Raw genomic sequence first — 20,493 nt, forward strand, 5'->3', positions numbered from 1 at the left:
GCAGCCAGTTCCAACCGCAGCTCCAGGCACAGAGATGCTGACCCTATAGGAGCGACCAGAGAACGTCATGCTTGGCTTGGTGCCTGGTGCATCATAGGTGTGAAAAGAGAATTTATTTCCTCCTTCCTTCTGAAGAAAAGTGCTGCTGACTCTACAGAGAAGTGTTGAGTTATAGGATGTACCACTTAAACCAGACTGTAACCTGAAGCCTGACCACAGTGTTGGGGGCGGGGGGAGGAAGTGGGGGAGAGAAGGTGGAAGCGATGAGGGAGGGAAGAAGGGGAGGATGATGTGGGCAGGGAGGAAAGAAGAAAACAACCATGCCATCAGAACGTTCCCAGACCAGCCCCAAAGCCAAGGTTTTCTGAACTTTCCAGAGGGGGAATGAACCAGTGCACTCACCCAGCGCCTAGGGGTCAAGGGGCAGCGAGGTGCTGTGGATCAGCCCTCCTGCCTGGTTCCGGCAGCTCCTGGGACTGGGGTAGACCTCTCCCACCACAGTGGCTCTGGGGAGATCTGGGTCCTTCTTCCCACCCCTCCAGGCATGGGGGGGATCCTGAAAACCACCCCACACTCCCTCCCTGCCAGCTTCCCTTTTGCTCCATCTCAGTCTCAGGCCGACTTTCTCGCTAACGTCCCAGGTGAGGATGTGCAGGTGGCTGAAGGTCACTGCGCTCAACACTCACAGGGCGTGAGGGAGATACTGATGCTACCATTGTCCCCCCCCCACCCCACCATCACTCAAGGGCGCTAAGTATGCTCCGGGGCTCCTCATGCTCCAGCCTGGCCCCCAGTGCTAGACTCAAGGAGGGTGGACAATGGCCTTCAGCCCTCAGGCCTGGCCCCGGAGGCCAGAGCATCTCCACCGGAACACCCTGGCACCAAGAGTGTCTGTGAGCCCGTGCAAGCCGAGCCCAGCGCCTCTGCCCAGCTCACCAGGCATGTGTTTACCTTTACCCAGTGCTCAAGATTCGCTTCTTCAAACCCACCTACCAGTACAAAACATCGACCCCCAAACAACCTCAAGTCGAAGGTCCCACGATAAGCCCTGGACAGGGAGCACCAGGTCAGCACTCTCCTGTTGCATTCTGAGCCGGATAATTCCACAAGGATGTTCCCTTTATTAGAATAATTCCGGCCAACGCTTTCAGAATAACAGAATTCGTTTGCCTTGCTGGAGTAGCATTTCAAGTGGAAGTACTTTTATTTCAAGGCACCATATCAATCTCTCCAAGGGTGTCTCTCTCAGAACACCCCTACCTCCATGTGTGAAAATCCTAAAAACAAAATAAAAATGAAAACTAGACCCAGACGGTGATCACAGCTCTCCACAAGCTTCCATTACTGTGATAGCGTTCCTGAGGGCTCAGGTGACAGAGGCCTGATGCCACTGTTATCAATGACAGCGTTGGCATGGAGCCCCCAGTGAGGCCCCCAGGACAGAGAGATGAATGGACCACTTGGACTCTGGAATACCACATGGGGCAGGGGACCTCCAAGACCAGGAATCCGAGGACATGTGGCAGAGTTGGTGTCCACGGCCCTCTCCTACTTCTCCTCCTCCTCGCTCAGGTTGGCGTTTCCCTGGAGCGAGGACGTCATCTTGTTTTGCAAGAGAGCTGCCAGTTTCTTGGATGTCTTTTTGAGGAACGCGCTGCCCGGGTGGGCACCGTTCACGTGCAGGTACAGGTCCTCCTGGGTGGGGCCCGTGTAGCCGCAGTCCTCGCAGACATACAGCTTATCCCGGCGCTGCTTATAGGCGTACTGCTGCTGCACCCCGTGGATCTTCTTCAGGTGGGACTCCAAGGAGCAGCGCTGGGTGAAGGCTTTGTGGCAGACGTCACACTTATAGGGGCGAATGCCTGCAGGGGCGAGGGGCAGACACAGAACTGTGGGTCAAGGCCAAGCCAGAGCCTCCCACCTATGAGGCCATTAAAAGTCATCCCATACAACCCAATGGCAAAAAAACCCCCAAATGATTCAAAAAACATGCAAAGGAACTGAATAGGCATTTTTCCAAAGAAGACATACGAAGGGCTGAGAGACACAAGGGAAGATGCCCAGCACCACCAATCATCAGAAAAGTGCAAATTGCCACCACACAGGTTAGGAGAGCCAACTCATTGGAAAAGACCCTGATGCTGGGAAAGATTGAAGGCAAAAGGAGAAGTGGGTAGCAGAGGATTAGATGGTTAGATAGCATCACCAACTCAAAGGATATGAGTTTGAACTAACTCTAGGAGATAGTGGAGGACAGATGAGGCTGGCATGCTGCAGTCCTTGGGGTCACAAAGAGTCAGACATGACCTAGCAATTGAACAAGGTAGGAGAAATCACCTCACACCTGTCAGAATGTCTATTATCAACAAGACAAGAGGTAACAAATGCTGGAGAAGGTGTGGAGAAAAGGGCACCCTCATGCACTGTTGGTGGGAATGTAGATTGGTGCAGCCACTGTGGAGAACAAGGTGGAGGTTCCTTGAAAACTTAAAGACAGACCTTCCGTATGATCCAGGAATCCCACTATCCGTATTTATCCAAAGAAAATGAAAACAGGATCTCAGGAAGCTATCTCCACACCCGTGTTCACTGTAGCTTTATTCACAACAGCCAAGACGTGGAAACAACCTAAGTGCCCCTCAACAAATGAATGGATAAAGGAGATGTGGCACATATCTGCAATGGAGTATCATTCAGCCAGGACAAAGGAGGAGATCCTGCCATTTGCAACAATGTGGATGCACCTTGAGGACCTTATGTTCAGTGAGACGAGCCAAACAGAGGAAGACAAATAGTGTGTGGTGTCACTCAGATGCAGTAAAGTCCAACTCCTCCGAGAAACAAGAGAAACATACTTGTCAGGGGCTCCCGGGTTGGGGAAATAGGGAGAAAAAAACGATCACCATAACCAAGGATGAAGAATATGAGGAAAATGGTTAAGGCAGGAGACAAAATTATCCACAGAGCAAACATAATAAAAACAGATGCAAACAGCAAAACTCTACCACCTGGCTTTAAGAGGAGGTGCTCTAATCTTCTCACTTGCCTGCCTTAATGTTTGGGTTTCAGAGTGGGCAGAGTAAATCATGCTTTTATTTTAGTTTGGGTTTTCCTGGAAAAGGAGGTATTTGGAAGGTGCCTCCAGGAAGGGAGACCCCAGGAACAGTGTGAGGTGACTCCCCACCTTCAGGGGAGGGAGAAGATGACAAGGTTGGGGGCGGGGAGTCATCCAGTCAGTGGGCAACCAGGGTTCAACTGGTCAAGCAAGGTACGGGACAGAGAAGCACACACACCTCCGAGTCACCCTGCCCCTCGGGAGCTGGGGTCTTTGTCCCTCTGCTCAGGCAGTACCCTGGAGAGCGCCCTTGGTGGGTGGGGCTCTTTCTCCCCAGCAGGTCCCACCTGCCTGGAGGTGGGGGTGGGAGGCCTCCAGCAAGAACGCCCGCAGTGGTCAGCTTCGATGTGGACAGATGTGCTCAGAAGTGACAAGGGACAGGGGCAGGGGCAGGGCACTGATGGCATTAGCTACAGTCAGGAAAGCATCTCCAACCTAGACCTCATGCTGACTTTAAATCTGGTCTACTATCAGTGGGGCCTGCCTCCTGGCTGGAGAAGCCACAGGTACCATACAGAGCAAGAAGCTCAGCAATCAAATGACAGTCACCCCCACACCCCCATGGGTACCCCACTGGGTGAGATGGAGCTTCTAGAAGTCCAGAGAGGTCCATGGAGCAGAGAGGAGGCTGCAAGTAGTTAGACCATCTCAGGGCCTGGTGGCCAGGAGGACCATTTCCCACAGGAATCCCCAGAGCTTTAGGCTCAAAATTTAAGAGTATGCAAAACCATCAATCAAGATAGGTATTTTCAAGGACTTCCTGGTTGGTACAGTGGTTAGGACTCGCACTTCCACCACAGGGGACATGGGTTTGATCTCAGGTAGGGGAACTAGGATCCTGCATGCTCCATGGTGCAGCCAAAAGAAGAAAAAATTGTTTGAGTTGCTTAAAAAATAGTAAAAATTAAAATTCACAGTCTAAAATGCTTATTTGACTTATACAACAATGAAATTTATTACGATTTTACTATCCTAGCTTTAATGGAAGCAAACTATTAAAAGATATCTTCAAAATCTACTTTTTTTGCTTAACAATATTCCTAGGGTACCAGTCAGAATGGCAATCATTAAAAAGTCAACAAATAAATGCTACAGAGGGTGTGGAGAAAGGGGAACCCTTCTACACTAATGGTGGGAATGTAAATTGGTGCCACTATGGAGAACAGTATGGAGGTTCCTCAAAAAACTAAAATAGAGTTACCATATGACCCAGCAATCCCACCCCCGGGCATATATTCAGACAAAACTATAATTCAGAAAAAGGCAGGCACCCCAATGTTCACAGCAGCACTATTTACAATAGTCAAGATACGGAAGCAACCTAAATATCCATCAACACATGAATGGCTAAAGATGTGGTGCATATATACAACGGAATACTACTCAGCTGTTAGAAAGAATGAAATAATGAATGTCATTTGCAGCAACATGGATGCAAGTAGAGATGTTCACAGTAAGTGAAATAAGTCAGACAAAGACAAATATCATATGATATCACTTATATGTGGAATCTAAAAAGAACATACAGTTAAAGTCCCTCAGTTGTATCTGACTCTGCAACCCCACGGACTGTAGCCCACTAGGCTCCTCTGTCCATGGATTCTCTAGGCAAGAATACTGGAGTAGGTTGCCATTTCCTTCTCCAGGGGATCTTCTCAACCCAGGGATCGAACCCAGGACCCCTGAATTGCAGGCTTACCATCTGAGCCACAAGGGAAGCCCCCAAAAAGAACATATATGTATAAATGAGTCACTTTGCTATACAACAGAAATTAATACAATGTTATACAACAACTATACTTCAATAAAAAATAAAAATAAGTAAATAGTCCTGGAGAGTTTACCATGGTAGTGTTTACAGCCTGATTTCATCCCTTTTTAGCAGCACCAGTGTTTTGTTGTTCAGCTGCACCCAAATCCCATCTTTTAAAGACTATAGAGATTAAGGAAGCACTGCTGCAGCCCACGCCCTCGCCTTGTACAACCTGGTACTAAGGTGTGGTCCACCCCACATCACATCACCTAAGAGCTAGTTGGAAGTGCAGAGCCTCGAGCCCCCACCCTAGACCTCCTAATTCAAGTGAAAGCAGTGGTTCTCAAATTTGAGTCCAAAACAGAATCACCTAAATAGAGGGCTTGTCAAAACACAGATTCCAGGCCCCCCACCCTCACTGGTGATCCTGGTTCTGGGGTAGGGCAAAGAACCTGTATTTTCTAGCTGGTTCCCAGGTGATGCTAAGGCTACTTATGCTGAGGTCTGAAGCAATGCCAGCTGAAGCCATAGGACAGCACTTGGGGTGTCTGAGGCAGACATGCACCCCAGTCTTTTCCTCAAGGTTACAAGTCCCCAGTGCCTTACTGGTGCTTCCTGGAGAGCTATATCTGTTTATGAAGTTACACAGATGATAAAGGAAGTCAAAATGGAAAAAAAAAAAAAAACTTCCCACCCTCATTCAACCACCTGAACAAACTGAATGGCTTCCACTATTCTTCCACATCCAGAAGCCTCCATCATTGCCTCTACACTCAGTGTGAAAAAAACCCCATCAGCTCAGTGTTGTGGTGGGGTGTTCCTCCAGCCCACCCAAGCAGAAGGCAGGCCTGTATTATATTCTGCTGGTTCCAGAAAAACTGCCAAAAGAAACTTCATTATAATGCTCAGCACTTGGCACATAATAGGTGCTCAGTAAACCATTTTTGAATGAATGAACCCTCCTGGCCCAGGAAAAGAAAGGAAGATCCCCTGGCGGAGGAAATGGCAACCCACTCCTGTATTCTTGCCTGGAGAATCCCATGGACAGCGGAGCCTGGCGGGCTACAGTATGGGGCCGCTAAGAGTCAGACACAACTGAGCAACACTGTCCCTGTCAAATCACTTTCCAGTGAATGAATGAATGAACCCTACTGGCGCAGGAAAAGAGAGGTCAGTCACATCTTGGGGGCTAGTTTTCTACAAACGTGAGGGCTATGATGACACCTGTCCCAAAGGAATACACCACGTAGGTTGCATGTTTGGGCCACAAGGGGCTTTGTGTTACCCAGGCCTCTGGGCCCACATGGCAGCTGGCTTCTACCACCTCTGGCCAATCAAGAATCACCCTGATTTCAAACCCGAAGCTCATCAAGACAAATTCACCCAGAGACCAGCTGCTCCTTTCAGGAGGGATCGGAAACAGCCCGCGACTATTTTAAAACATCCAAAGTCAGCCGGTGGGGAAACCAGCACACTTCCACCAGCTTTAACCTGGAGCAATGACTCCTGGATTCTGGAAGTGGGTGCTTTTCCCACCCTACTCCTGGAGGTCCCCACCCCATGGTGGCCTGAGAAGGGGGGTAGATGGGGCTGCACTGCTTGTCCCGAGCCCTTCCCCTCAGACAAGTCTACATGCAGAGTCACATCTCCTTCCTCTCTTCATCCAGCTGCTCAGCTGAATTGTACGGGCACCGCACACAGCACAGACTGGATGGAAAGGGCGAGAGGGTATTGGAACCCTGCATCGTGCGGACAACAGAGGCGGGGAGGGGGAGACAGAAGGCCCCCACACCTTGTTACTGCAGTTAATTCTGACTTCTGCAAACCTGCTCCCCCCACCCCATCACCACATTCACCCCTCACTCCCTGGAGCAAGCAGACCTTGTCACACAGCAGCTGCCTCTTGGTGACTCTGGGCTTGGGAACAAGTTCCTGCCTCCTGGAGTCTTCCTTTCCCCTACAGACTCAGAGATCGGCAAAGAAGATGGCCAGAAAGGAGCCCAGGTGAGGGAGACCAGTGCCAAGGTCTCCCTGTCTTGGACATGAGTGCTCTTGAACAATGGCTAATCGTGTCTGTGCTGGGAGTGGGGTTCCAGAACTGAGAGACACCATCCCTGACACCTAGACAGTAACAGAGTCCAAGGCCACTGGAATTACCCATCGGCCACTCATCAACCCAGTCCATGCCTCAGTTTCCTCACCTGTAAAATGGGGACAATAATTAATACCCCCTTGTAAGGCTGCTCTGAGGAGTAACTGAGATCTTATGAGCCAGGATCCAGCACACAGTAAATACTCAAGGGGATGCAGTCTCAAGTGCCTACAATCCAGGTCAAAAGAATACAAAGGCACTCTTTAGAATTTCTTGTTGTTTAGTTGCGAAGTTGTGTCTTTTTTGGGACCCCATGGACTGTAGCCTGCCAGGCTCCTCTGTCCATGGGATTTTCCAAGCAAGAATACTGGAGTGGGTTGCAATTTCCTACTCACAAAAGAGTCAGACACGACTTAGTGATAAAACAACAACAATATTTAAAGAGGACTTCTTTAATGTGTTACATTTCTTAATGTAGACATATATTTTTAATGTACACCTAAGTAATATTTAAGGAGCCAAAGCAATGATTCAATCACAGTATCATTTGTCAATGACAAAAATAAAAGCATGTTAGTGACTGGAAAAAAAAAAAAACGCATTTGTTAAAAAGCATTATGGAACAGACATGTGATGAAATTTTTTAAAAAACATTAAAATAATTATAAAAAAATCAAAAAATTTAAAAAAGGATAACATTTTAAAATGTGGTCCCTAGAGACTTCACTGGTAGTCCAGTGGTTAGGACTCCATGTTTCCACGGCATGGGGCCTGGGTTCGATCCCTAGCTGGGGAACAAAGATCCTGTATGCCACGTGGCACGGCAATATATATAAAATAATAATAAAATGTGGTCCCTAGGCAGCTGGTGGAGAGAGGCAGGAACAGACTTCCTTCCCTAGCCACTTTCAGTGCGGTGCTGTGGGCCTGTATCACCTAGTCCAGAAAATACTGTGTGTGGGTTATGACAAAGGGTTCCTTCTTTTCAAATGTTCTATTTCTACTGCCAAATCAACCTTCATCTCACATATCCCCAAAGAAAAGTCTTTGTTACTGGCAATATCTGTTTGGTTCTGCTTGCTGTATCTGAGTCTTCTTTACTGAACTGTATTCAAAAGTGGGCTTCCTTGAAAAGCTCTCTTCAGGCCTCCTCGTGGGAATGGGCATTTAGGGCGACATCCGCGAGAGGCAATGTGACCATGCCCATAAACATCGGAAGTGGTCTACCCTTCAGCCAGCTTCAGGGACATTATCTACAGGAAGACTAACACAAGGAGGCAAAGGATATATAAGATTTGTGATTGTGTTCTCTAAAATTAGAAGAGAAGGTGAGAAACGAAAGAAATAGGGAAGGGAGGAAAGGAAAAAAAAACCTGAAAATTAAAGACAGTGTTACATTTGGAGCAAGAAAAAGAAAGACAATGCCTCCATATTTGAAATTACATCATCATCTCACAATGAGAAACGCTCTGACACCCATTCAACAGAGACACCTCCACCTGTGCAGGCAGGAAACAGTCTCCCAGATAGACAGTACATGAAAAAGCAGTGTGTACTAAAAATTTCTGGGGAAATAAATTAAATGGTAGTTTGCTTTCAGGAGGGGCTTCCCTCGTGGCTCAAGATGGTCAGGAGTCTGCCTGCAGTGAGGGAGACCTGGGTTCGATCCCTGGGTTGGGAAGATCCCCTGGAGGAGGAAATGGCAACCCACTCCAGTATTCTTGCCTGGAGAATCCCATGGACAGAGGAGTGCGGCTGACTACGCTCCATGGGCTCGGACATGACTGAGCGACTTCTTTGCTTTCAAGAGTGGAAATAGGGCTTGGTATGGAGAAGAAGCTTCTTTTTTTTTTTTCTTTCTTTCATTCTTTCCTTTTTATATTATTTTTTGTAGCTAAAAAGTAAGTCAAAATCAAAGAAGGGAAAGCTTGTTGAGTGAAGGAGTCTGTGTTCTTCTCAGCTCCCCAGGCTGGGAGGGGTGGAGGTAACTCTATTCTTCCCCCACACACCCCACTCAAGCCTCTGCCAGCCTGTGTTTCTCCCAATCCAATCTCTCCACTCCTTCCTTTAGCCTCCAAACAAACGACACCATCGTTTCCTCCTCTTCAATCAAGACGGGATTTGCTGGCTTTTCTTTCTTAATGTGGCCCAGATGGAAGATAAGGCCAGAGGGCCCCTTGGGGGCTGGGGTGGGGGTGGGGGCAGGGCAGACACAACTGCTCTGGTCAACAGCCCCCCCATTCCCTTAAGTGACCTCCAACCTGAATTCCTCAGTCTCCCCCCATGGAACTCAGAAGCTTCCACAGGAATGACAAAGACTTCGAACTGACTCTTTTATTCTAGCCAGAGTTGTAAAGGTATAACCAACATGGTTACGCATTCTGGAGCCTCCCACAAACTGAGCGGGTGACCCCAGACATGTGTGCCCCTTTCAGCTGGTTACAGCAGCTATGCTTTCTCCTTTATAGCTTCTATGTCGACTGGAGTCTTTCACACAGTAAGTAGTCACTTTTACAAATGAGGAAAACAAAATGCTTTCAATTAAAGCCATATTTGTCTGATGAGCCTGGCACACCTGGTCAAAGTGACGAACAACACCCAGACCACACCCCTGACACCTCCGCAGACGTGACTCAGCATTTCCTCTCGCCCCCAGGTGCCAGCGGTGCTCAGGGTCCCCAGGCATCGAGGGCAGAGACGGTGAGTACCAAGTCCGGCCCATGCTGGTTGCTACATTCTACTCTAAATGACAGATCTCCCCCCACCAAAAACCCAAACCATCTCCTTCCATGGATGGCCAGCTGGTTCAACCTAAAAGATTCAAACAAAGCCAAAAGAATATTCTCTAAAAACAGACCCATGACATTTTTCATGGGCTGTGAACTGAATATACATTCCTTTCTTGAAAGCTCTCCCCCACTCTCCCCCCCTCTGTCCTCTGTCTCATTTTAGCCTGATGCTGGCTTCAGTGACCCTGTCAACTCCTCTCAAACAGAGCAAACCCCTCTATTCTGTGTGCAGTGAGTGCTCTTGGTTCCCTGACTGGACCCCCTTGAGTGGGCCCCCACTTGCCTGGGGCAGGATAGGCCTGTAGAGCCAGTCCCACCCAAGACCCCGGTGGGATCAGGCTAAGGCCACATTCCTGCTACACTGTGCGGCTCCCCACTGCCTTGCAGGCTTCTCCCAAGAGCCCACCCTTCAATATATCGGTTTATAAGAATCACCATCTCAGGGACTTCTCTGGTGGTCCAGTGGCTGAGACTATGTGCTCCCAATGCTGGGGGCCCGGGTTCAATACTTGATCAGAGAACTAAAGATCCTGCATGCCACAACTAAGACGAGGCACAGCCAAATAACTAAAAATAAAAGTAATTATTTAAAAAAAAAAAAGAAAAAGAATCACCATCTCAGAAACTGCTTGTAGGGAACCCAACCTAAAACCATCTGGATTGAAAATAGCCACTCATTTGCCAATATATTTTCACAAGATGGTAACAGAGCTTCTTCTTTCTATTCCAGTTTCTTTCAACCTGGAGTCAGATGTCACGTGGCTACCCGCTCCCCGCCCGCCGCCAACCCTCCACCTCACTTGTACACCCCCTATCTACTCTTTCCTTGGTGAAGCCATATCCAAAAGAGAAGTCTAATCTTTTCTTTCATCTACTTGGATATTAAGGTCAGACATTTCCAGGCTCCAGTTTCCCTGGGTCTTTTCCAAGATGTTTCCTCCTGTTCTGAGTCTTTCCTTAGACACCCTGTTCTCTCCAGGGCTGCAGAGGGAAGAAGGAGATGAGGGGGGAGGGGATTCATCCTGCTCTTTGGGCCCCACCCAGCTCTGTCCACCTCTCAACACTGTCCCTTCAATTCTCAAAACAAGGGTCCAGAGATCTTAGGCAAGTTTTTACATTAATCATGGACTGGCCCAACTGGACTAGGAGCAACCGTAACCTTCACTGAACTAGCTACTGTACTTGGGAAAACAGGGTCCACATTTTTGCTTCTGGTCCAAATTCAACATTTACCTGTCACTGTCCAGAGCAAAAATCCAGCATCTGCGTCTCAACCAAAGACAAAGCCAAGTTCACAGAATTCTGCTGAGCTCTTTGGAGATAGTGAGGTGGTTCACATGAGCTACAAGGTCAGAGGACCCCCAAGTCTTTGCTCTTTTTACCGATTATCCCTTTGGCGTAGAGCTCAGAGTTTACAGGGCAGGCCTCTCGAGCCAGGAGGCCAGGTCTGTCCCTCCAGCTCCTGCTCAGCAGCATCACTGCAGCTGGTGACCTTTTGTTGATCTGCCAGCAGCTAATTTGTCAACAAGCCCGTGACTCCTCTCTCTGGTTCATCATTACCTGGAGGCAAGTCTCCATCAGAAAATAAATCAGAGCAGGGAAAACAGGTTCCAGACATTTCCTTAATACTCTTTGTTAAAGTATTAAGGAATATGTTAAAGCACCATAAAGAATCTACCTGCAGTGCAGGAGATGTGTGTTCGATCCCTGGGTCGGGAAGATCTGGAGGCAGAAATAGCAACCCACTCCAGTATTCTTACCTGGGAAATCCCACGGACAGAGAAGCCTGGTGGGCTACAGTCTATGGGGTCGAAAAGAGTTGGACACGGCTGAGCATCAGAAGACCAGAGGTCTAGAACTGGCTCTGGGCCCCTTAAGAAGCTTAAGGAGGAGTCACTTTAAGAGTTAAAATTATGATTAAAAAAATTAAAATCATTATCTATAGATTCAATGATCTAAGAACTGTCCAATAGAGACTCAAATGCAAATCACTTGGACTTTCCCAGAAGTCCTGTGGTTATGATTCTGTTCTTCCACTGCAGGGGGTGAGGGTTCAACCCCTGGTCAGGGAACTAAGATCCCACATGCTGCATGGTACAGAAAAAAAAAAAAAATTCAAGTCACTTTGTAGTTTTATAGTTCACGATTTTTTTTGGTGGGAGGGCTGTACCGCCTAGCTTGCGGGATCCCAGGGATTTTCGGCCTCTCCTTTAGCAGTCACTAGAGGTCTATAAAAATCTTGCTCCTCTTTCAGGACTCAACCAAGAGGACACCTCCTCCGAGAAGCCTCCCTGATGCCACTTTCTCTTCTGTCTGGCACACCCGCTGGCTTTCTTGGGGAGTCCAGGGTTTGGGTTCTTTCTCTCTATGTGGGCTGAGGTCTCTGGAAGCACAGAGGTAAGTCTTCAGGCCTCAGGAAAACTCTGCCAACTATTTCAACATTTACCACCTCTAATAGCTCATATTTACTAAATGCTTACAGAGTGCAAAGCACTTTATACACCATTACTGCCCTGAAATCTCACAGCCATCACTTAGGTGATATGTATTAAAACCCCATGCGTACTTTAGAGATGGACAAACTAAAGCAAAAAAAAAGTAATTTGGACAAGCCTGCACAGACAGCTAGCTCAGATCTGGATTTCTTAACCACTATGTGACTGATTCAACTTGCAAACTCTTCCCTGAGAGTGGTCAGTCCCTCATATTTCCACTAACGGAGAATTAACTCAGTCACAGATGAGGCAGCTCCATGTTTACTCCAACTGACCATACCAGCAGCCCACAATGCTCCCCGAGCCCCCTTCACTTTGTCTAAAAGGCCAGAATCCAGGATCAGGGAGTGGCCAGAGAACCCACCAGGCAAGGAGCTGCAGAAGAAATAGGCCATGCCCTCAACGACATGCTCAGAAAAAGATGCAAAGCTGAGGAACTCTCCCGGACAGCCAACGACAAATGATTGGGCAACCAGTCCCCAGTTTCTTAACCTCTTGGGGTAGTTGCGTGTTAGACCAGCTTTGTAGCCACTTGTTGGGCCCACTGATAGCTGGGGCTGCCCCATCAACCACAGAATCCCTCCAACTTTCATAGGACCACCTACCACCTACAGGACCCTTCACCCTATTTAGGACCCTCCACAATTACACAGGACTCCCACCACCTATAGGACCCTTCACCCTATTTAGGACCCTCCACAATTACCCTCGGAGAAGGCAATAGCACCCTACTCCAGTACTCTTGCCTGGAAAATCCCATGGGCAGAGGACCCTGATGGGCCGCAGTCCATGGGGTGGCTGAGAGTCAGACACGACTGAGCGACTTCACTTTCACTTCTCACTTTTATGCACTGGAGAAAGAAATGGTAACCCACTCCAGTGTTCTTGCCTGGAGAATCCCAGGGACGGGGGAGCGTGGTGGGCTGCCGTCTATGGGGTCGCACAGAGTCGGACACGACTGAAGCGACTTAGCAGCAGCAGCAGCAACAATTACCCTACCACCGGCCACTCCCTAAGTATTCTTCCTGCCTCAACCCAAGGTGTCAGCCTGGCCACACAGAGGTCAAACTTTTACAGGTTCTCTCGTGTTCAGGACTGAAATGAAAGTATTAAAGCCAAACCCCAGAGAGCATCCTCTATTGATTCCACTTTCATCACATTCAAAGCCAGACAACAGTCAGTGATGCTGCCAGAAGTCAGGCTAACAGTGCCTCTCGGAGGTAAGGTGACAGTGACCAGAGGGGGTGCAGGGCAGGGCAGTGACTTACAGGGTCTGTCAATACTCCAGCTGGTTAGATGGGTGTGTTCACTCTGTAGAAACTCCTACATTCTCAAACTGTGCTCTTATGACATGGGTGCTTTTCTGGATGCATTGTTACTTTTAAATGAAATTTTAAATGAAAATTTCACTTTAGCAAAGTTTTTTTAAAGGAAAAAAGAAAAACCTTTTAGCATGCCAGACCACTCTTTGGGGTGAAGGACACCCTTCTGAGCCAGGAAGGGGCTCATGGCAAGCACCCTAAGAACAAAATGTGTGACGGAGTCTATAAAGGAAATCTCAATAGCAAGGGTCCGAGAAGGGCCCTGTGTGGGGCTTGGGGAGCTTCGAGCCCCACTGAGAGAGAGGAGTGGACATTTTCCCACCCCCAAAATGCCGGAGGGGGGAACCCTGAACCCTGAAAGGGCCTGAGGGATCAGCAGGACTATAACAAATTCTAGGGACTGTAGGGAGAGAGAGAGGGACCCGCATAAGACTGACTGGGCAGGATGGGATGAGAGGCTGGAGCCCAGTGGGGTGCGTGAGGGTTCGGAGGGGCTGGGACAGGAGGCAGATTTGAAGATGGGAGCCAGACGGAGAGGGGCTTTATATGGAACCCATCAAGATGGAGACTTTGAATTTCATCCTGCCCAGAGTTGGAGATTTTTTTTTTTAAGCTGGGAAATGGCATCTTAGAATTCTCAAGGGATCTCTCTGGCAAAGGTGTGGTCCTCAAGAAGAAGCCTGCAGACCAGATACCTCCTACACAAAACTACGGAGGCTACCAGCAATCAGAGGTGCCGGCAGACCGATGAGCAGGCACCCCCCAGGGCTGTCTGTGGAAGGAGATGGTGGGGACCCAGACGCGCTGCACAAGAAGGGGGAGCTGAGGAAGGCTGGAGGGGCAGGCACTTGCCCGCCTGCCAGACCTCCCACACCCTGACCCTTCCTCCCCACCCCCTCAGAAGGCTTGGAGAGCGCTAAGTCCGCTGAGTGTTTTCTTCTCTTTGTGAGCTCCCAGGAGGAACCAACGTGATGCTATTTTGAGACAGGATCACTTCCCAAGAGAGAAGCACAAAATATCTGCAGAGGGACCACAGGAACCGTGTTCTAGCATCAGCCCGGCCCGATGGCTGCACCTGACGCCCAGATGCTCCGAGTGGGCATCGCAGGGCACTTCCAACCAGTGACCTGCCTCCAACCGCATCTCACTGGGGGCGAGACCAGGCTGGGGGGTGGGGGCGGGGGTGGGTGGTCGCGGGCCCCAGGGGGCACTGCTGCAGGTGGCCTGGCTCAAATTGGCCCTCCCTCGGCCCCCCTCACCCCTGCCCCGCGATCCTTCCAGAAACAGCTCTGCTCAGGGCTCCCTCCTTCTTGACGCAGGAGCTCGCGCCATGCCCCTCACCTGAGTGCCTGCGCCCCCTTACCTGTGTGCGTGCGCACATGCCGCTTGAGGTCGAAGGTGTCGTTGAAGCCCTTTCCACAGAAGCTGCACAGGTGCCTCTTCACCTGGCTGTGGCACTTGAGGTGCCGGTTGAGCATGCGCTGCAGACGGAAGGCCTTGCCACACAGGTCGCAGGTATGCATGGCCGCATCGCCGCAGGTGCCTGTAGTGAACTGGGGCAGAGAGGGGCGTGAGGTCCAGCGGGGAGTGGTGGGGGCGAGGGTAGGGGAGGGGTTGGCCCTGGCTCGGGCTGCCCCGCCCCCCACTAAAAATTCCCAGCAGGTGTAGGCTTTGGGCAGCGAGGTGGAACAGAGCCGCTCCCCCTATATCCATGCTCTTGATTTCCAGCAGCGCCCTGCCCCCAGCAAGTGGGGGTGGGACCACCAGCCTAGTGGGATACACTCTCTGGAAGGGGGAGGATGGTGCCCTTCCTGGCCTTAGTCCTTCCTGCTTGCTAGAGCTCCAGCTGCCACCTCGGACCCTAAGGGGGAAGCCCGTGCTGAAGATGGAAGGGAGAAAGAAGAGAGGAGCCCCTAGAGACAGCTACAGTCAATTCCTTCCTTCCGGGCCTGCACTGAGGTTGAATCCATCAAAAGGGACTGTGTCCTCGCCCCCTGGACCTGGCAGAGCCTCTGTCACTTCCAGATCTTAAGAGACCTAGCAGTGGCTTTTCTCCCTCCCCCCTCTCGGAAGCCAGGGGCCACCAAGAAGCCCGAGCACACCATGCCGTGAGGAAGCCCAAGCAGCTCGGCGGAGGAGCACTGAGGTGCCAGGTGTGGATAAGGGGCCACTGGACCTTCCGGCCCACCCAGGACTACCACCAGCTGAGTGAACAAACCGGCCCAGAGGAGAACTGCCTAGCCCAGCCGTGCCCCAGAATCATGAACAAATTACAGTTGGCTTCCGAAGGGACTTGGTCAGAATCCCACAGCTTCATTACCAGAAAAACCATAATCAAATCCCAGGTTCTGAACAGTCCGCTCCATTCTCTCAACTGCATTTGCTGCCTCAAAGGAAGAAAACAGAATCTCTATGTGATGAAAAACACCAGATCTGCTATGTTCATCAAAGGTTTCCTAGATCCTTTAGAGTAAAAGTGAAAGTTGCTCAGTCGTGTCCGACTCTTTGCGACCCCATAGACTGGGGCCTACCAGGCTCCTCTGTCCATGGGATTTTCCAGGCAATAGTACTGGAGTGGATTGCCATTTCCTTCTCCAGGGGATCTTCCCAAGCCAGGGCTCGAACCCGGGTCTCCTGCACTGTAGACAGACACTTTACCATCTGAGCCACCAGAGAAGTCCTTTAGAAGATGGATCCAATTGTTCTGCCAAAATTCTACTCATAAAAGAACCTAAAAAACTTGTTTCAGACAAGTGTCATTCGCAAGAAGAGTTGGTCCTTTCCTGGCTTAACACCTTCCATGTCTCAAACATCCTCCTTTCATCCACCCAAGGTACCACCTCCACCAAGCCCCAACTCACCTGTTCCCTCCCAGATAAGCTTCTCCAGGCTCTGCAGCGCCTGCCCAAACTGGTCCCAGTACCCCTAATACCAGAGCCTCTCAAACCCCAGTGTGCACATGAATCCTCTGGGGGTCTTGTTAAAATGCAACTTCTGATTCAGGAGGTCTGCTGGGGTCTGAATTTATAGCCAGCTCCCAGGAGACACCACCGTGCGGTCCACAGACCACACTTGAGACATGAAGGACTGGCTTTCAGATGGTTTAGCACTTTATTCCAACTCATTCTACAGGCTTCCATCACGCAGAAGCATTTCCTCAGGGTTCACCTGTTCTCCTCAACTAAATGCCTGGTGGAAGTCAGCAAGTGTTTGTGCAGGTTCCAGCCCCCATGCCCCAAGCCTAGATGGCAGCCCTGCACCGTGCAGGTCAGAGTTTCTGGGCAATGACTCACAGGTGGCAGAATGTGAAGACCCCAGAGCAGGGCTTTTCAATTGGCCCCCTCCAGTGGTTCATTCTCAACTGCTCCATCTTAGTCTCAGCCAACATTAATGTGTGCCTAATCGCAGACAGAGCCTGTGCTCTGAGCTGGAGGGTGCCCCATCACCAGGATGGCTTGTTCCCAAGAAGCGGCTGGTCTAGGCACAGGCCACTGCCATCCAGGAAGTCCAGGGTGCAAGAGGCTGCTCGGAGGGGCACCTAACCCCAGATGGGGGTTGGGGCGGGGGGGCGTCCTGGTGCAAGATAACATGCTTCTAGGGAAGTGAGTGTCACAGCCAAAGAGGAGGAAGTTGGGGGAAGGGCAAAGAAGATTCAGGAGAGGGCTGGGAAACAGGAGCTGCGTGGGGTCCAGCCTGGCTAGCCTGAGCCCTGGAGAGCAGCTGATGAAGAGAGCCGAGGAAGCAAAGAAGCAGAGAAGGGCAGGGCTCTACCTCGGGTCCCTGATAAACTGGACTGTCAGAGGGCGGTGGGAGGTGGGGCACATTGGAAGTTACAAGAGGACCACGGGGCTTGAGTCTAAAGACCTTCCTGCCTCATACCCCACCTCTGCCCTGTGTCCGCTGAAGTGGTGGGATGTGACAGAGCCTGGGGGCGACTCCACTGTGCCCAAGGCTCTCCCGTCATCAGGACAGATCGTGGTCTCCTCCTTGTCCACAGTGCCCAAGTCCCCATTCTGGTCACTGCCTCCATTGAAGGGATGTGAAAAAGACTTAAATATAGCCCAAATCTTGGCAAAGGGTACTTGGAGCTTCTCAAAGCCAAGTCTACACAGGAAGGTCATTTGAGAGGTCACACAGCTAATAAAATAGAACACAGGCACATGACCCTGGTCATTCTGATTAGAAACGCGAAGAAAGGGAGATCTGTCTTCTGAAAGCCCTGCATCAACGTGCCCGGGGAACGTGCCGACCACAGTTCCAACCTGGATCTTATTTACTTTAATCCTCTCAGTAAATTCCTATTTTTAAAATGCTCTGCATGCAACATTAGTTCAGTTCAGTCGCTCAGTCGTGTCCGACTCTTTGTGACCCCATGAATTGCAGCACGCCAGGCCTCCCTGTCCATCACCAACTCCCGGAGTTCACCCAGACTCACGTCCATCGAGTCAGTGATGCCATCCAGCCATCTCATCCTCTGTTGTCCCCTTCTCCTCCTGCCCCCAATCCCTCCCAGCATCAGAGCCTTTTCCAATGAGTCAACTCTTCACATGAGGTGGCCAAAGTACTGGAGTTTCAGCTTTAGCATCATTCCTTCCAAAGAAATCCCAGGGCTGATCTCCTTCACAATGGACTGGTTGGATCTCCTTGCAGTCCAAGGGACTCTCAAGAGTCTTCTCCAACACCACAGTTCAAAAGCATCAATCCTTTGGTGCTCAGCCTTCTTCACAGTCCAACTCTCATATCCATACATGACCACAGGAAAAACCATAGCCTTGACTAGACAAACCTTTGTTGGCAAAGTAATGTCTCTGCTTTTGAATATGCTATCTAGGTTGGTAAAAACTTTCCTTCCAAAGAGTAAGCGTCTTTTAATTTCATGGCTGCAATCACCATCTGCAGTGATTTTGGAGCCCAAAAAAATAAAGTCTGACACTGTTTCCACTGTTTCTCCATCTATTTCCCATGAAGTGATGGGACCAGATGCCATGATCTTCATTTTCTGAATGTTGAGCTTTAAGCCAGCTTTTTCACTCTCCTCTTTCACTTTCATCAAGAGGCTTTTGAGTTCCTTTTCACTTTCTGCCATAAGGGTGGTGTCATCTGCATATCTGAGGTTATTGATATTTCTCCCCGAAATCTTGATTCCAGCTTGTGCTTCTTCCAGCCCAGCGTTTCTCATGATGTACTCTGCATAGAAGTTAAATAAGCAGGGTGACAATATACAGCCTTGACTACTCCTTTTCCTATTTGGAACCAGTCTGTTGTTCCATGTCCAGTTCTAACTGTTCCTGACCTGCATACAGATTTCTCAAGAGGCAGGTCAGGTGGTCTGGTATTCCCATCTCTTCCAGAATTTTCCACAGTTTATTGTGATCCACACAGTCAAAGGCTTTGGCATAGTCAATAAAGCAGAAATAGATGTTTTTCTGGAACTCTCCTGCTTTTTCCATGATCCAGCAGATGTTGGAAATTTGATCTCTGGTTCCTCTGCCTTTTCTAAAACCAGCTTGAACATCTGGAAGTTCACGGTTCACATATTGCTGAAGCCTGGCTTGGAGAATTTTGAGCATTACTTTACTAGCGTGTGAGATGAGTGCAATTGTGCAGTAGTTTCAGCATTCTTTGGCATTGCCTTTCTTTGGGATTGGAATGAAAACGGACCTTTTCCAGTCCTGTGGCCACTGCTGAGTTTTCCAAATTTGCTGGCATAGAGTGCAGCACTTTCACAGCATCATCTTTCAGGATTTGAAATAGCTCAACTGGAATTCCATCACCTCCACTAGCTTTGTTCGTAGTGATGCTTTCTCAGGCCCACTTGACTTCACATTCCAGGATGTCTGGCTCTAGGTCAGTGATCACATCATCGTGATTATCTGGGTTGTGAAGATCTTTTTTGTACAGTTCTTCTGTGTATTCTTGCCACCTCTTCTTAATCTTCTGCTTCTGTTAGGTCCATACCATTTCTGTCCTTTATCGAGCCCATCTTTGCATGAAATGTTCCCTTGGTATCTCTAATTTTCTTGAAGAGATCTCTAGTCTTTCCCATTCTGTTGTTTTCCTCTATTTCTTTGCATTGATCGCTGAGGAAGGCTTTTTTATCTCTTCTTGCTATTCTTTGGAACTCTGCATTCAGATGCTTATATCTTTCCTTTTCTCCTTTGCTTTTCGCTTCTCTTCTTTTCACAGCTATAGATACCTCCTATGATTGTCCAGGGTGGAAATCTCATATCAGTGGCACTTTTTGGTTTGAAAAGAAGAAAATGCTGAGGGCAGAGGGGAGGGGGTCAGTAACCACTGAAGGTGGTGCAGGGCCAGCGGGGCATCTGACTGAGCAAGATATAGACAGCTTTCTAACCTTGGGGAGCAAAGAGGAGTGAGGGGACTGCTGAGGGAGGACACCCCATTCTCAGGAAGCTTCCCTCTGGTCTTCCTAGAGCAAAAGGAAAAGTTCTCCCATGACCCTCAGCCAAGGCAGGGTTCCCATTTCTCCACGTTTATGCGCATCCCCATTTCACAATATGGAAAACGGAGTCACCGATAAATGCTTATCCAGAGAATCCCTAGAAAGGACCACCTGCTGCCTGTAAATGTGTCCTGAGCAGTCCAGCCCCAGACACTGATGAATTGTATCCAGAGCCTCTGAAGAGAGTCTCTCTTTGAAAGATGTAGGCTTAATTAAAAGGCAAAGGATCATGGCTGATAAAGCTAGCTTCTGCCAAACTAGTTCACTTGTCATAAAAAGCCTAGGACTTTCCAGTGGTTAAGTGGACTGACTTTCCAGACGGTCCAGTGGTTAAGACTCCGAACTCCAATGCAGGGGGTGAGCATTCAATCGCTGGTTGGAAAATCAGATCCCACATGCTGAACGACCAAAAAAAATTTTTTAATGGCAAAAGGGAAGGAAAAATTCCTTCATCAGAAAGAAAA

At 49.3% G+C, this 20,493-nt stretch overlaps 1 protein-coding gene across 3 annotated transcripts in view; it reads right to left on the reverse strand.

Annotated features, from left to right (window-relative positions):
• Positions 1 to 1,180: 1,180 nt before the first annotated feature.
• Positions 1,181 to 20,493, reverse strand: part of OVOL2 (ovo like zinc finger 2) — a 28,763-nt gene continuing 9,450 nt past the window's right edge. For all 3 annotated transcript variants that reach the window (XM_019973219.2, XM_019973220.2, XM_070801031.1), the window contains 2 exons: positions 14,930 to 15,119; positions 1,181 to 1,862 (listed from right to left, as the gene is read on the reverse strand). In XM_019973219.2, the coding sequence (XP_019828778.1) occupies positions 1,549 to 1,862; positions 14,930 to 15,119 (504 nt within the window). In that variant the 3' untranslated portion in view covers positions 1,181 to 1,548. The remainder of the gene's footprint in view (positions 1,863 to 14,929; positions 15,120 to 20,493) is intronic.

The sequence above is a fragment of the Bos indicus genome, chromosome 13 (genome assembly GCF_029378745.1).
Source record: "Bos indicus isolate NIAB-ARS_2022 breed Sahiwal x Tharparkar chromosome 13, NIAB-ARS_B.indTharparkar_mat_pri_1.0, whole genome shotgun sequence".
NCBI classification, from domain to species: Eukaryota; Metazoa; Chordata; class Mammalia; order Artiodactyla; family Bovidae; genus Bos; species Bos indicus.